Here is a 16557-nt window from a genome sequence, read left to right on the forward strand (position 1 = left end):
TAGAAAATGAGTGTTCATGGCTGACTTTCCATACCCACTTCAACCTATAAGTGTGAGCTACCATTTCCTCCTGCCTTCACCTGACTTGGATTCTCCATTTGTGACATGCCATGCTAGTCATAACTCAGCATTTCTAATTCCCAATCCCCAGGGGCCACCAGGAAGCATACACCTCTGTCCCCCACTGAAGGAATGAGTGTTGTTGCCTTCTCCGACTCTCTGGTCACTGGCATCATGACTGCCAATAACTCTACTGTAATTTTTCTTTAATTTTCTTGGTGTTTTGCAGCTATAGTAACATTAAAATTTATACTCAATCATGTTATTTTAATTTTCCGCTACTGATGGGATTAGTATTTTTGCTCATTTGTGTTTGAGAGCCATTAACATAAAATTTACCCCTGACAATACCTATTGTGTTATGTAATGCCCTTGAAACTTGCAGTGAGCAATAAGTCTATAATAAGAGAGTGCTGGTAAGCATATAAATGTCTTTTTTTTGGAAAAAGAGGGCTTTTTATTTTCATCATGGTTGGACTCGGGTTCTTTGATAGAGCGATTGGAAGGATATAAGGTATTAAAGGCTGAGAACACTGTGTTAGTTTGTAGATGTTTTCAAACAAGTTCTTGGTTATTCAGAGGACACTTTTATATTCTAGGAGGATCATACTCTTGCTCTTTTGTATGTTGCTTCTTACTTGACTTTTGGAAAAGTATAATAAATTGTGTGCTTGCAGGGAACACTACTTAGAACCATGAATTCTTTGGAAGGGAAGGTATCCTGAAATCACTCTATCCAATTGACCTTCCAAGAAGATGGGGAACTTGAGGCACAGTTAGCAGAGACCAAATTTAGAAGCTGGTCAGAGGGGTTTCTCCGGGAAGATGTGAAAGCAGGGCCAACTTTGTGGGCAGGTGACCCATACGGTCTCACAAAGTCCCGTGCTGTGAAATTCACAGAATTGCCATCTTGATTCTTAACAACTTCTGAACAAGGGAACCCCACATTTGCATTGGGGACTGAAAATTATATATCTGGTAGTACTATGTTCAAACTTTGGAGCTGGACAGACTTGGGTTCAAGTTCTGGTATTCTCTGCTGTTGACCACATCTTGGTTTCCTTGTCTGTAAAATGAGGATAATAATATAGTCCTCTCCGACTAGATGAGAGCAGGGCTAAAAATGTGTCCAGCACTCCAGGAGCCTGAGAGGTGGTGAGAGACACTGAGATATGCTCATTCCCATCTGCAGTAACCATCATTAAACTTACTATTATGATTTCATGTCAGAAACCCTAGTCAGCTGGGATAGGCAGACATTGCCTGTATGATATACAAGCCAATCCCAGACATGCTGGTTAGAAACACACCAAACACAAAACATTTTCCTAAGAGGAACATTCTAAGGCTTGAGGGTCCCATCCATGAGTTCTCAACCTGTATACTGCTATGACACATGACAATGTTCACCAGCACGATATAGTCCCAGTGTTGTACAATTCCTGCATGCTTCTTTCCTCTCCAGAAACTTCTCAAGAACATTATTATGAAGATGACTTTGACCTTGATCTAATTTATTTGCAAACTTTAGTATTTAAACTATTATTTGTAACAAATGGTTTTTAACATTCCACATCACAAAGCCTGACAAGCCAGTGGGACATAATTCCATGCTTGAGAAGAAATGTGGACCCTCAGAATCCTAGACAAGAATTCCTCCGGTAACAGGCCAGATAGAGTAGCACCCAAATGGTGCCCTCCATGACTTTGCCATAACTTGACTTTTGGAAAAGTCAAGGAATGATGTCACTTGTGAGGCGTGGCAGCCCGAGTCACAGAAACACAGGGAAGTTAGATGGCTAACCTTGTGATGAATAATAACATGCACTCTTAAAACATCTGGCCAAACATTATTTTCTGAGAAAGGAGAAAAGAGTTTAAATCAAATTAATAAGAAACATAAGCTCATTCTTGGGCATTTTTTGCCTCTGGTCCAAAAGGATTCCTCAGGGGATTACAGTAGGAGTCAGAGTGACCTTTGTTGCATGTGATTTAAGGTTTGTGGGCAGCTTGGAGTCCAGATGGCAGGCTTCAAGGGGAGGCATCAGAGGCCTCAGCTGTGCTTGTCCCCCTGTGCTGCTCAGGCCTCTGAGCACACGCACATTGTGAGACACTGAACCCCCAGTGTTTCTGCAGCCTCCTGCATCATCTCAGGAGATGTAGACAGGAGCACAAGGAGGGCAACAGTCTCTCAGTGACCTGTGTTGTGAATAACCCCATGCCAAGCACAGTTGTTCTTTCCTTACTTCTTCTAGATCATTTTGGGGTGGTGGGATGTGGTCGCTTACAGAGTTCTCTTAGCTTCCCAGCAGGTTTTAGTGGGCGGTGATGGCTAAAGCTTAACCGTCACCTCCCACAGTAAACCACCATTGAAAAACTGTGACTCTTCTTCCAAGGGCCTCTCTCATCAGCTTCTCTCTGGTTTTAACTGGATTTGACTTTTGATGAGGGATGATGTCATTGTCAGTCAAACAAATTGACAAGAATGATGGACTTTTCCTTCATTTATCACTCAGTGGTATGAGTAGGAGCCTAAATCATGGGATAGCTCCTGGGCCCACATGACAGGGGACACAGAAGATGCTTCAGTCCATGATGATTGTGACTAATGACTGACTAACTTATCAAAAACCTCAAGACATGATTGCAAAAAGTGTGTGCCAATATACAAATGCCTATTTTCGGAAAAGGTGATCTGGCTTAGACCAACTGACTATCACTTTCTGACTCTCTCAAGGATCACAGTAAGAAAACTAAAATCTACTACTGACTCTCAGGAGACCGGAGACATGACATCCCAAACCACGTGGGCACAGCAGCAGCATTCAGCACAAGCTGAAAACATGACGCAGTCAGGGAAAATCTGAGACAACAAGATGGAACCATGTGCCTCTGTCTTCTATTTAGCATAAAATCCCCAAACCCAGCAAATAGATTTTCTTCTAGTACATTTACTATAAATTTTAAGCTCTTAGAAAAGAAGTCTAAGGAATGCTTTGATTGCATTTCTGGTGTCTGGTCATTCTGTGATTTTTTTTTCTTACCTGTTGTCGAATTTCTTCCTCCATTTTTACTGGTGAGCCTAATTCTGCAACTTGTTTGACCCCTTCACTGGCATACCCTCCATATTCCCACAGCACGTAATTCTTGGAGTGGGATCCGCCGATGATTGCAGACCAGTGATTGGCCCGACCTGTAAAAAGCCAAAGAGGCAGTTATCAGTGTGACTGTGGCTGAAACATGAGTCCCTTAAATGATAGGGAGGATGTGTAATTGGACAATGATTCAACCGGTATTGACTAAGCACCCACTCTGTCTTAGACCCTGTGCTATTCAGTGATAAGACAGAGTTCCTCTAAGCAAGTATGTCTTGGGAATGGGCAGGCAGGTCAACAGCCGATGCTGAACAAGACCCAGAGGCAGCCTAGGGATGTCTCCTGTCTGGAAGGGTCTGGGAGTAGGGAAGGAACAGAGTTAAGAGAATTTTAAAGGCTGATCAGATTTGCGAAGCAGAATAGGATATTTCTGGTAGACTCTGAAACATTCAATAACGTGTGTTTGGAGAGTCATAAGTCATTCAGCATGGCTATGTCACAAACAGTCAACGGAAATGTTAGGAGATGATGCCAGGGTGGTAGTAGCGAACATGTTCATGAATGGCCTTGCTCTTAATGCTTCGGGAGTTTGGATGTCATTTGAAAGGATCTGAAAACCACTGAAGGGTTCTGAGCAGGGGAGTGACATAATCGCATTTGAATTTTAGATAAACCATTCAGGCAGCAGTGTAAAGGATGCATTAGAGGGAGCAAAGCTGGAGTGGAGGGCTGAGGAGGTGAGCAAGGAGCAAAAGATAAAGGCCGTGGGGGGGCAGTCACAGGCAATTCTCAGGAGCAAAATGGTTGTTGACAGCTGATTTTAATGTGCATTCCAGTATGGGGGCAGACAGGTTAGCCATATTTAAAGGATGGGATAGGACTGTTTGGATACAGGGAAGTGACCAGTCCACAGTGCTTGGTGAAGATCATGTGGGGTGGTGACTGCAGTGGGACACAGGAGGAAATTCATGCACAATACAATACAGCTTGCAAAAACAGAATATAATCTGGGTAGGACCAAGACAGAACTTGAAGATTTTATCAAATCCCCAGGGAGGGGAGGAAGAGAGAACTGATAGTGCCATCCTGGGTTTGTTTTTGCATGTGATAAATATAGATGCATATATTATATATATATTTATTATTGACTAAGTTGCATACAGTTCATCATAGGGTTGGCTTAATTCTTGGCCATTCTTTGGTTGGTTTTACAAAGTCTCAAATTAAAGAACATTTTCAAGCATAGCAAAGAGGAAAACTTGAGCTGGTTGAATCCAACTGACTTTTTCAGTCCCCCACCCTGTGGCCCAGAGTGCGCAGACATCTTCATTCTACCTCATTACCTAAGAAAACGATTCTTAGGCCTTGGTCCTGTTTGCACCGGTCACATTTCCCCCAGAGCCTTTGGCTCCAAAGCACATCAAGAACATGGGTGTAAAACCAGGCTTCATCCTCCTGGCCTGCTGGAGGCCCCACCCCAGGCCAACGATATCACCATGTGGGTCTACCCAATCGCTTGCTCGGTATTTCCTACACAACTGAGAAATGCAAACTCCATGTTTATCCCTCATATTCCCTGAAAAGATGGATGGACATGCTCCTAGCTGTGTCTCTAATTTATTTCCTGGGTGAGGAGAATGTCTTAGCTGTCATCTAAGCTAGAGTGTGCTTGCGTGGGGGCAGAGGCTGATAGCCAGTTGTGGCTTTGGGTGCATGATGTAGACACAGAGATCAGTTTTGGAATCTCTTGCTCACCCTGCTCTCTTCTACAAAAAGAATCCCTTGTTCCAGGCCTGTCCTGTCTGCAGTTCTGTTCCTCTGTGGCTTAACACATGCTGTTCCCTCTCCTCACAGTGCAGATCACATTTCTTTCCATTGTTACAGTCTGTTATCACACTAGACTGTAAGCTCCCTGAGGGAGTCTGCCCTCACACTGTAATGCCTAGCACTGTGCCTGTGCATTTTGAGTGCTCAAGTACACATTTCCAGAAGCATTTCATCCAAACAATCTAAGGGCAAGGTGAAACATTTGAGAGCAGGCTTGCACAGATTTCATTCAATGTGATTCCATTCAAGTCTCAGTTTGGCAGAGTTCCTGACACCTACTAGGCTAAAGCACTCAGCTACCCTGCACGCTGTTAAACAAAAGCAAGCACAAAATAAGAAAGACACTGGTTTTAAAGATGGCAGACAGGGAGTCAAATTCTAGCATCACCCCTTACTAGCTGCGAAAACTTGGTCAGATTCAGTTCTCTTATTTCCCCCTAGTCTCTGCTCCTTCTTTGTGATTCAGGGATGATAATGCCTACTTTATCAACCTATCATGAGAATTAACTTAAATTTTTTAAAAAATGAGATAATATCTGTGAAATCACTCCTGGTACATAAGAGAAGCTCAATAATTGTAAGCTCTTCCTTTCGTGGTTGTTAGGGAGGCTACAAAAACAAGTAAAATATGAAACCTGCCCTTGATTCAGTACAAGAGATAAGAAATATGTACAGTATGGACTGGGTGTAGAGGTTTATGCCTGTAATCACAGCATTTCGGGAGGCCAAGGTGGAAGGATCTCTTGAGCCTAGGAGTTTGAGACAGCCTGGGCAATATAGCGAGACCTCTAAAAAAAAAGAAAAGAAAAAAATTACTCGGCTGTGATGGTGCATGCCTGTAATCCCAGCTATGTGGGAGGCTAAGGCAGGAGGACTGCTTACACCCAGGAGTTTGAGGCTGTAGTGAGCTATAATCATACCATTGCCTTCCAGCCTGGGTGACAGAGACAGCTTGAGTCAAAAAAAAAAAAAAAAGAGAAAGCGATGTGTATGTACAATTTGGAATCCGATAAATATGATAATGGGAAAGAGCACGATCATAAGGGTGATGAGGGAGGGACCCAGATGGGTCTTTCTGGTTTGTTCATTCAACTTCCATTAACAATGTGCCAAGCACAGTGGCAGGCTCGGGACATTGAGAGGAACTGGATATGGTGCTTGCCCTGAAGGGACTCACAGCCTGGAAGTGGGGGAAACAGACAGATAAGCAGATTAATTACAAGCCACCACGGTCAGGGTTATTTATAGAATGAGAATGAAGAATGCAGAGCACAGGAGATGGAGTAGCCAGCTCCAAATTCCCCAAATCCAAGGAATCCAAGTCCAAAGGCGCAAGGGCAGAGAAGCAGACACCACAGAAGTGGTATCTGTCTTTAGGGTTCTTATTCTTTTAAAAAAATTTTTATTTTAAAGATGGGTACAATTAAGGGTTAGGTACACAAGTGGTCATTGTACAGGTAAAATTTGGGCCTCACTTTGGCCTCCACTTCATCTGGTTTGAGATCAGTAACATTATTGAAGAGGTGTGCCCCTGCCCCCGGCAGTTTCCCACTACTGCCACTCCCTTTCTTACAGTATTATGATAATTGTTCAGGGTCCACTTAGTTCTTACTCTTAAATACTTAAATACAATTTAATAGTACCGTTTCAACCTTATAGCCAATACAATTTTTAGTTTTCTACAGTGGACTTGCAACATATAACACGTTAATTCAAATTTCAACACATTTAATGTCATCAACCAATGAACAGACATTTGCAAGACATACAGTGAGAACGAGCAAGGTGGGCACCTATGGAAAAACAACTTGCAGCATTAGAAAGGGCATCGAAGTCAGGAGAGCGGCAGTCACTCAGGTGCAAAATAGCACAGGGGAGAAAGGCATGGTGACCAGGAGCCAGAAGACGTGGGTTCCAAGCATCCATTTTTGAGCACAAATCAGTCACCCAATCTCTCAGAGTCTCAGTCTCCCTTTTAAAAATAGGGATAATGATTACTAGGCTGGACTATCTCCCAAAGCTGTGCAAATTAAATGGGTTGATTTTGGAAAGAACCATGAAAGCCATAACGAACTGTACAAAACAAAATTCTCAATATTATTACAACATAATGTACTACAGGATTCTACAAGAGGAATGAGAAAGAAGGTGGAGAAGCAAGGAAATCTTTCCACAGAAAGAGCGTTCCCCAGGATGTAGAGAAATAGGAAGTCAGCATGCTGGAGGCAAGGCTGGCAGGGCAGTCAGAATCTGGATTCTATTAACAACACAGATATGAGGATCAAACACCTAGGAGGAGTTAAGATGATGTTTTCCTACGTGTAATCCTTACTACAACCTTATCCTCATGGTATAGATGAGAAAACTGAGACCCAGAGAGCTCAAGATACCTACCAGGCTCACAGGGCTAGGTAGGGGCAAAACTGGGGTTCAAATACAGGTCCACCTGACTCCAGGGCACACACTCTTTTCACTTCATCCCCACTGAGAGGTCAGGAGATGGAAGAGATCATTGGCCAACTGGAGAGTTAGAAGACAAAGAGATTATATGAAAAAGAAGGTCAGGGCCAAGTTGTGGTGGGTATTGAGTGCCTACTGTGGTCAATGGCATGAGGAACGGGGGAAACGTGATGGAAGACTCCTTCTGGGAAGAATTGCAGAACAACAGTTAGCATGCATTGAGTCTTTACTATATGCCAGTCACGATGCCAAGAACTTGGCAGATGTCATCTCATTGAACACTCAAAAAGAAAACTTTTTTAACACAGCTGTTATTATAATTCCTATTTTCACAAGAGGAAATTTAAAGAGGTAAGTGAGTTACTCAAGATCACAGAAGCAGGAGAGTAAAGACACCGGGATTCAAAGATGGGTCTGTCTGGTGCCAGAGGCCAGTTCTTCTCCATCATGTTTGGTCAAACTAGGTGTGTCTGTGAGGGTATTCTGGATAAGATTAACATTTGAACGATAGGGTACAACAGTTTGCCCTCCCTAACGTGGGTGGGCTCCATCTAGTAAATTGAAGACCTGAATAGAACACAAAGGATGACCCCCCTTTGAGTTAGAGAAATTCCTTCTGCCTAACTGCTTTCACACTGGAACATTGTTTTTGTTTGTTTGTTTTCTGCCTTTGGACTCAAACTGATCTTCATGGATCTTTAGCCTACTGGTCTTTGGATTAGAGCTACACCACCAGCAATCTTGGTTCCCAGGTCTTCGGACTCAGGGGAACCACACTGCTAGTTCCCTGGGACTCCAGCTTGCTAACTGCATATATTGAGACTTCTTAGCCTCCATACTCTGGTAAGCCAATTGCTCATAATAAATCTCTTTTTATATATATATATATATACACACATATATATACATATATACACAGATATTATATACAGAACAGATATTACAGATACATACATACAATTCTATTTGTTTTATTTCTTTGTAGAATTCTAATACAGCAGGTGTTCAGTAACTGTCCAGATTTCCTGGCCAATGGCCGCAATCCCCTACCAGTCCCAGATTGCCAGGGGCCGCCCATTCATTTCCTTTATACTCATTCATATAGTATTCCATTGAAGAATATCCTAAAACCTTAGTGACTGGCTTACAGCAACTTCCAGTTATCTAATCTCATCCTCACCCATAGTACTTTCAGCAAATCTATTTTGGGCCCTGGTTTGGGTCTTATGGAATTTGCTATAGTAGCAAAACCAGGCAGAGCTCCTCCAGTCTCTAAGTTCTAGGCTTCCCTCCCCCTTTTATCTCTTAGTAGATGACCTTGTCACTTAACTCTTCTGAAAAGACCAGAGTCAAACCATTTACAGACTCGTCCATGTGCAGTGTGGCCAGTGACCAGCAGAAAAGTACTGTGGACCTGCCAGTTGTATTCATAAAAGTTATCTTGGATCTCATTTCACTCTTGCTCCTGCCCTTATTCTCATGCTAGGCGCCGTTCCAAAATCTGCCAGGTTTCTGATGCTTTGAATTTGGCTACAGAACTTGGCTTCTGTGGGTTTGCCTTTGGGTGCTGCCCAGGACACAGCGTGTACTTGCCCTTTGGCATTCTCTGCTCTTGGCTGCATCAGGAACTCACTCTGACCAAGCCATTCTGGTTTTCAGGATCCCATCCCAGTATGGCCTCCTGGTAAAAAACCGTGCATGGGGAGGTCTGTCCATTAGGCCAGAAATTCCTCAATGTTCTATTATTCTGTCTTCTTCACTCAGCTCTCCTTCTTTCCTTCCCTAAGGTCTCAAGAGAAGTGTCACTTTTTCATTCCCAGGAAAATCCCGGCTCTTCGTGAAGTTGATTATATTTTTTTCCACTTCCTCTGAGGCTTTCAATAATAAGATTCTACGCTATTTTATTAATTCACTCAGTGAACATTTACTGGGCTTATACTATATGCTAGTTCAGGCATTCACAAGCTACAGCTGTCTGTTTTTGCTCCCATAAAGTTTTGTATTTTATGTATTCTTTGTTGTTTATGGCTGTTTTCACGTTACAATGGCAGTGTTGAGTAGTTACAGCAGAGGATGTCTGGCCTGCGAACCTTAAAATATTTACTGTCTGGCTCTTTTTATAAATGTTTGCCAAAACTTGTGCCAGGCCACAGAAACTCTGATATGAGTCAGACTTGGTCCCCATCTTTGAGATGTTCAGTCTGAAGGGGGCGGTGAAAGGCACAGATGATTGGTCATAAGAGGCAATTAGTATCACATAACTCCAGTCTGGGCGACAGAGTGAGACTCCAACTCAAAAAAAAAAATGTATGTGATACAGCTTTGATAAAGGCAAATAGAGAATATTAAAGCACAAAGAAGAGGACATTTAGCCTGGATGGTACCAGAGAAGCCTTCCTGGAGGAGATGGCAGCTGAGCTAAATTCTAAAGGATAAGTAGGAATTAACATAGCAGATAGGGAGTTGAGGGAAGGTTATGTCTTCAGAAGGAATAGCAGGTGCAAAAGCAGAGGCATTAAAAAAATAAAAGCCAGAGGTACATGGATACATAGAAAACCATGAGTAAGTCATGAAAGTGTGTATGTGTGCTTTAAAGAATGGACAAGTGATGAAACCAGTCTGCCAGGAAGATCATAAAGGGATATGAATGTCTTAATAGAAACTTTCTATTTTATCTTGAAGGAAAAGTGAAGTAAGAAGAAAATAAGATAGTCCTGTCTACAGACAATCCCCAAATCTATATAGGCTCACTTGACTTCTACTTCAGATTCTCATTAAGTGAATGGCATTGCACTAGCCCTCTAGTCATAAATAACTATACAACTAGGCAGAATATAAGAAGCACCAGTTTCCAGATGTTGGAAAACAGACAGCAACAGGACTATGATGCCTGACAGAGGGGAAACACAAGAGATGAGCCCATGTTTGCCCTGGTTTTCTGCCAGGCACACTTTCTGGTTTGTGGTGCTGGAAGGTGGAGCAGAGCAGAACAGAGCATGGCACATTGTCTGAGCAGAGAGGTAGAGATGCTATGCTATTTTGGGGGATGCTGAAGAAGATGGAACTTACAGGCCAGACAGCCAGAGAGGAGGCAGTTTCATAGAGAAGGAGCTTCATCATATACATAGACGTCCCCTTAAATCTTTGACTAAACACTAAGCTGCACATGTGCAGGGAAAGACTTCACAAGGCTTGGCAGAGAACAGCTACCGGAGCTAAGACTGAATGGAGATTCCCGAGGTCACAGTCCTGGAGATACAGGGCTTCCATCCATGGTAGAGATCTTTCCGAACACTCTGGGCATACAACTGGAAGATTATACAACTTAGTAGTAAAACTACTTTAGTCCTAGAGTAAGGTTACTTTAGACTTAATCTAACAAAGGTTAGAAAATAGGATTTGAGGCTGGGCATGGTGGCTAACACTTGTAATCCCAGCACTTTGGGAAACCCAGATGGGAGGATCGCTTGAGGTCAGAAGTTTGAGAGCAACCTGGGCAACATAGTGAGACCCTGTTGCTACAAAACAATCAAACAAACAAACAAAAAAAGCTGGGTGTGTGTGTACCTGTAGTCCCAGATACTCCAGAGGTGGAGGAGGAAGGATTACCTGAACCTGGGAGGTTGAGGCTGAGGTAAGCTGTGATCATGCCACTGGACTCTAGCCTGTGTGGGTGACAGTGAGATGCTAACTTAAAAAAAAATAAAAAAATAAAATAAATAAGTAAAATAAAAAACACAGAAAAAGAGGTCTTGAAAGGGAATCAAGATCCCTCAGTAAATTAATCATCTGTCAGATCAAAACTCCATTCTCTTTAAAGGAAGACAAAAAAAAAAAAAAAAAAATCCAGACACTCAACAACGTAGTATTTACAATGCACATCATGCAATAAAAATTACTAGACATGTGTAGAAGTAGGAAAACGTGACCCAGAACCAGGAAACACACACACACACACACACACACACACACACACACACACACACACACACAGTCAATAGAAAGAGTACCTGGATGATTGATATGTTGGAATTAACATACAAGGACTTTAAAACAGCTATTATAAATATGTTCAAGGATTTTTTAAAAGGTGGGCATAATGAGTGAACAGACTGGGTATCTTGACTGGTAAATCAAAACTATTAGAAGAGAACTCCAGAAGAAATTCCAGAACTGAAAAATATATGTATTAGGCCACAGCAAAGGAAAAAATCAGTGAACTAAACAATACAATGAGAGAAACAAAAAAAATAAAGCACAAAGTAAAAAGAGCTTAAAAATAACCAAAACACCAAAGTCCCAGTGACTGTGGAATAAAAACAAGTGGTTTAACATAGAGGTAATTGGAGCTCCAGAGGGGGGAAAACAGAGAAATTGGAATAGAAAAACATTTGAAGAAACAATGCCTGAAGTTCTCACAAATTTGATGAAAAATTCCAATCACCATCTATGCCAACCTATAGATCCAAGTAGCTTAACAAACCCCAAACAGAATAAAAACAAAGAAAATGCCACCTAAGCACATTATAATCTGACAATTAGTGGTAAAGAGAAAAATCTTAAAAGCAACCAGAGGCAATAAAAGACATTACAATTATGGAAACAAAGATAAAAATGACTGCTTGCTTCAAAAACAAGGCAAACCAGAAGACAATGAAATGACACCTTTAAAGCTTTATAAGAAATAAAAACTGTCAACTTAGAATTCTATGTCTTGCAAAAATAGCCTTCAAAAAGGAGAGTAAAATAAAACATTTTTGATAAATGAAAGCCGAGTGAATTGATTATCAGCACATCTGCAGTACATGAAATATTAAAGGAAGTTCTTCCGACTGAAGGGAAATGAACACAGAAGGAAACTCGGATCTACATGAAGGAATAGTGCTGCAAATGGTAAATATGCAAGATGCACCATAATCTCTTCTTCCCTGAAGAGCTTCTCCCTTTAAATAAAGAGGTTCAAAATGAAACCATTCTGGGTGAAAAAAAAAAATCTTCCAACAATGCTCTATTCCCACAAAAGCCTATCTTTTGTCTTTCCTGCACCTCCAGGCTTTTCAGGAAAGTCAGTCTGAGTCCATTGTTTCCACTTCTCCTTGAATTCTCTTCCTTACAATATGAATCTGAGCTCCCACCTGAGCTCATTTTCTCCACTAAGTCTTTAAAACTTTGACATTTGCTCCCCTCTATTACTGCAGTTGAACAATTGCTGGGGGCAATCACAGGAAAATTACTCTCTACCTTCTTTATTTTCCATTTTAAAATAAAAGTATACTTTAAATTCACCCTTTTTGATGCACAGTCTAGCAAGTTTTGACAAATGCAGGCAATCCTGGAACCACTACCACAATCAAGGTACCAAATAGTTCTATTAACCTTCTAACATTCCCATGAGACCTTGTGTAGGCACCCGCATTTCACCACCCCCAGCCCTTGGCAACCTCTGGCCCGTTTTTTTGTCTCTATAGTTTTGTCTTTTCCAGAATATATTATAAATGAACTCATAAATATGTAGCTTTTTGAATTTGACTTTAACTTATATTGCATTTGAGGTTCATCTATGTTGTTGGATCAGTGCAAGCTTCTCTTCTAATGCCTTAAAAGAAAAAGGGGCCCTCCTGCTGGCGTAAGGCCATCATCACATTCTTGTTGTCATCATATATTAGCTGTATAATCTTGAACAAACTTCTTAAGTTCTCTAAGACTCAGTTTTCACAGTTTTCTTGTCTGTGAAATGGAAATGATAGTATCTATCCTCTAAAGTTAAATATGAGGTTACAGAAGGAAAGTCATAGAAAAACATTTAGCACAGTTCCTGGAACATAAGAAAACACTCAATAAATGGTTATTTATTTATTTTTGTTTATTATTATTATTATTATTATTTGAGTCAGAGTTTCACTCTGTCACCCAGGCTAGAGTGCAGTGGAACAATCATGGCTTACCACATGTCAACCTTCTAGGCTCAGGCAATCCTGAGACCTCTGCTTCTCATGTCGCTAGGACTTCAGGTGTGTACCACCATGCCTGGTTAGTTTTAAAAAACTTTTTGGAGAGATGAGGTCTTGCTATGTTGCCCAGGCTGGTCTCAATACTCCTACCTTGGCTTCCCAAAATGTTGGGATTACACATGTGAGCCATTGCGCTTGGCCAATAAATGTTTTTTGTTTTGTTTTGTTTTGAGATGGAGTCTCACTATGTCGCCCAGGCTGGAGTGCAGTGTCATGCTCATGGCCTCGACCTGCAGGGCTCAGGCAATCTTTCCATCTCAATCTTCCAAGTAGCTGGAACTACAGGTGCGTGCTACCACGTCCAGCTTATTTTTTAATTTATTGTAGAGATGAGGTCTCACCAAGTTGTCCAGGCTGGTTTTGAACCTGTGAGCTCAGGCAATCCTCTCGCCTCAGCTTCCCAAAGTGCTAGGATTACAGGCTTGAGCCTTAAATGGTTATTTTTAATACCGATATTTTATTTCTCTAGAGCAGGGGTTCTCAACCGCTGGACCATGGATTGGTAATGGTTCGTGGCCTGTTAGAAACTGGGCCACCCAGCAGAAGGTGAGTGGTGGGCAAGTGAGTGAAGTTTCATGTTATTTACAGCTGCTCCCATCGCGTGCACTACTGCCTGAACTCTGCCAGTGGCATTAGAGTCTCATAGGAGCATGAACCCTACTGTGAACTGTGTGCAAGGGATTGAGGTTGCGCACTCCTTGTGAAACACTAATGCCTGATGATCTGAGATGGAGCTAAGGTGGTGATAGGGAGCCACTGGGGAGAAGCTGCAAATATAGATGAACATTAGCAGTGAGGTTTGACTGCAAGAGATCATAATAAATTAATTGCTTGCAGACTCATATCAAAACCCTATCAGTGAGTGGCCCGTGAGTTGATGTACTTGAGTTGTACAACTACATCTGATGGTAGAGTTTAAGTCATAATCTGACACTTATTTTGGTTCTTGCATGGTCTGCCCATTATTTTATTTACTATTTCCATCTGCACTTCATTTTTATGGTGAGTAGTATAATTATTTCATCACATATTACAATGTAATAATAATAGAAGTAAAGTGCACAATAAATATTATGCCCTTGAATCATCCCCAAACCATCTCCTCACCCTCACCGTGGTCCGTAGACAAATTATCTTTCACAAAACCAATCCCTGATGCCAAAAAATGTTGGGGACCGCTGCTTTAGGGAATATAGAAACTGATAGCAAACTGGGACATGCACTGGACCTGTAGGGCAAGGTCTTAGAGGACCTCAAGCCTTTCCAAGTGGTACGGTCAGCTTAATTATGGTTCAGGCAGTAGCCAGCACTGGTAGCAGGGAGAGGGCAGAAACCCACTGGGTGGGTGGAGCAAGTGGTGGGAAAATGGCAGCAGAATGTGTCAGGCATACAGACAGAAGTTTCCAGAAGCTGACAGTAGGGCTCCTGACATAAGCTGGGGGTTACTGCTCAGATTCTAGCTTCAGGAGTTAGGGTAGGGAACTGACAAGGAGCTGAAAGGCAAACAAGGGCGAAAGCAGCATCTTTGTTCAAAAATCAAAAACTGGGGGGCATATAAGCATGAACATCTTGAACATGGAGACAATTTAGAAGCCCAGAGATGAGCCCCAAGGGACCTAGAACCTGGATTGGGGCTAGAGGCCCTTAACCTTGAACAATTACAATACTATAAGAAAGCCATTGGCAGTAGTGGGAAACTGTCAGGGGAGGAAGGGGTGGGATTGGCAGTTGGAGGAAACTGCTAGGGGAGGAAGGGGCATACCTCATCAACAAAGGTACCTACATAATCAACATTTGTATACCTAACCCCCTGAATTGTACCCCACATCTTTATAATAATAAATAAATAAATAAATAAATAAAATAAATAAGAAAGAACTTCCTGCCGGTTGAACTTGGTGGCTCAGCCTGTAATCCCAGCACTTTGGGAGGCCAAGGCAAGTGGATTGCCTGAGTCCACAGGTTCGAGACCAGCCCGGGCAACTTGGAAAGACCTCATCTCTACAAGAAATTAAAAATTAGCTGGGCGTGGTAGCGTGCGCCTGTAGTTCCGCCTACTTGGAAGGCTGAGGTGGAAGAATCTCTGGAGTCGAACAGGTTGACGCTGGGGTGGCTGTGAGTGTGCCACTGCACTTCAGCGTGGGTGACAGAGTGAGACTCCAACTCAAGGAAAAAAAAAGAATGTCCTGCTTCACATAGGTATTACCCTAGGAACTGGAAAATAATAATCATTAACACTTAGTGAGACTTTACTATATGCTTCATCTACTGCTATTTATTTTTTTGAAACAAATTCATTTTACAGATTAGAAAATTAAAACACGGAAAGATTCAATGACTTTCCCAGGGCTACCCATCTAGGAAGTGGTCGAGTCAGGATGTGGACTTAGGCTGACTCATTCAAGAGTCTAGTTGAACTTTCCATGAAAATGGAAATACTTTATACTGTCCAAAGTGGTAGCCACTTGCCATATGTGGTGACTGAGCACTTAAAATGTGGTCATTGTGACTGAGGAGCTGAATTTTCCCTTTTATTTAACTTTAATCAATTTGTGTGTGTCTACTGGCTACCATACCAGACAACACAGCTCTAGAATCTGAGGAAGGACTGAGGACTGCTAAGTATAAGAACCAACTGTGTAGCTAGTCCCTTCTGGGGAGAGGAGTTGGGAGAAGCTAGACCCTACTGAGGACCGGGGTCAACATAGCAGATAGACAGGCTGTAGGAATCTGCACTTAAACTAAGACTTGGCTTGTAGCAGCTACATTTGATGCCCGGCATCACACACCCTCCATCCACCTCTGATTTTAGTTCCAACAATGGCAGGCGGGGGTGAGCACACACTCATGCTGTCAGCGAGTGCCCACCTCATGCATACTCTGCTTCTTTCCGTTTACTGACTCATGGCCTTCTCTGAAGCTTTGGTCCACCTGGCTAGCAAGCGAGTACCTGGGAGTGTAAGGAAGTTAGTGTTCCTGCAGACAACCCTTGCCTATAGGGGGGTGGTGCTAGTAGACAATTCTGGAAGGCGGACAGTTCTGGATGGCATTCTACATACTTCTAGAGGTACACTGATGCTAGTGGACTCAATAATGCACACTTA

The 16557-nt window shown here is 42.2% G+C and overlaps 1 protein-coding gene across 1 annotated transcript in view; it reads right to left on the reverse strand.

Annotated features, from left to right (window-relative positions):
* Positions 1-16557, reverse strand: part of SPON1 (spondin 1) — a 253507-nt gene that overhangs the window by 113829 nt on the left and 123121 nt on the right. The window contains exon 6 of the mRNA XM_008067941.2: positions 3105-3253. Within this exon, the coding sequence (XP_008066132.2) occupies positions 3105-3253 (149 nt within the window). The remainder of the gene's footprint in view (positions 1-3104; positions 3254-16557) is intronic.

The sequence above is a fragment of the Carlito syrichta genome, unplaced genomic scaffold, assembly GCF_000164805.1.
Source record: "Carlito syrichta isolate Samal-C Ts95f unplaced genomic scaffold, Tarsius_syrichta-2.0.1 Scaffold309824, whole genome shotgun sequence".
Classification (NCBI taxonomy): Eukaryota; Metazoa; Chordata; class Mammalia; order Primates; family Tarsiidae; genus Carlito; species Carlito syrichta.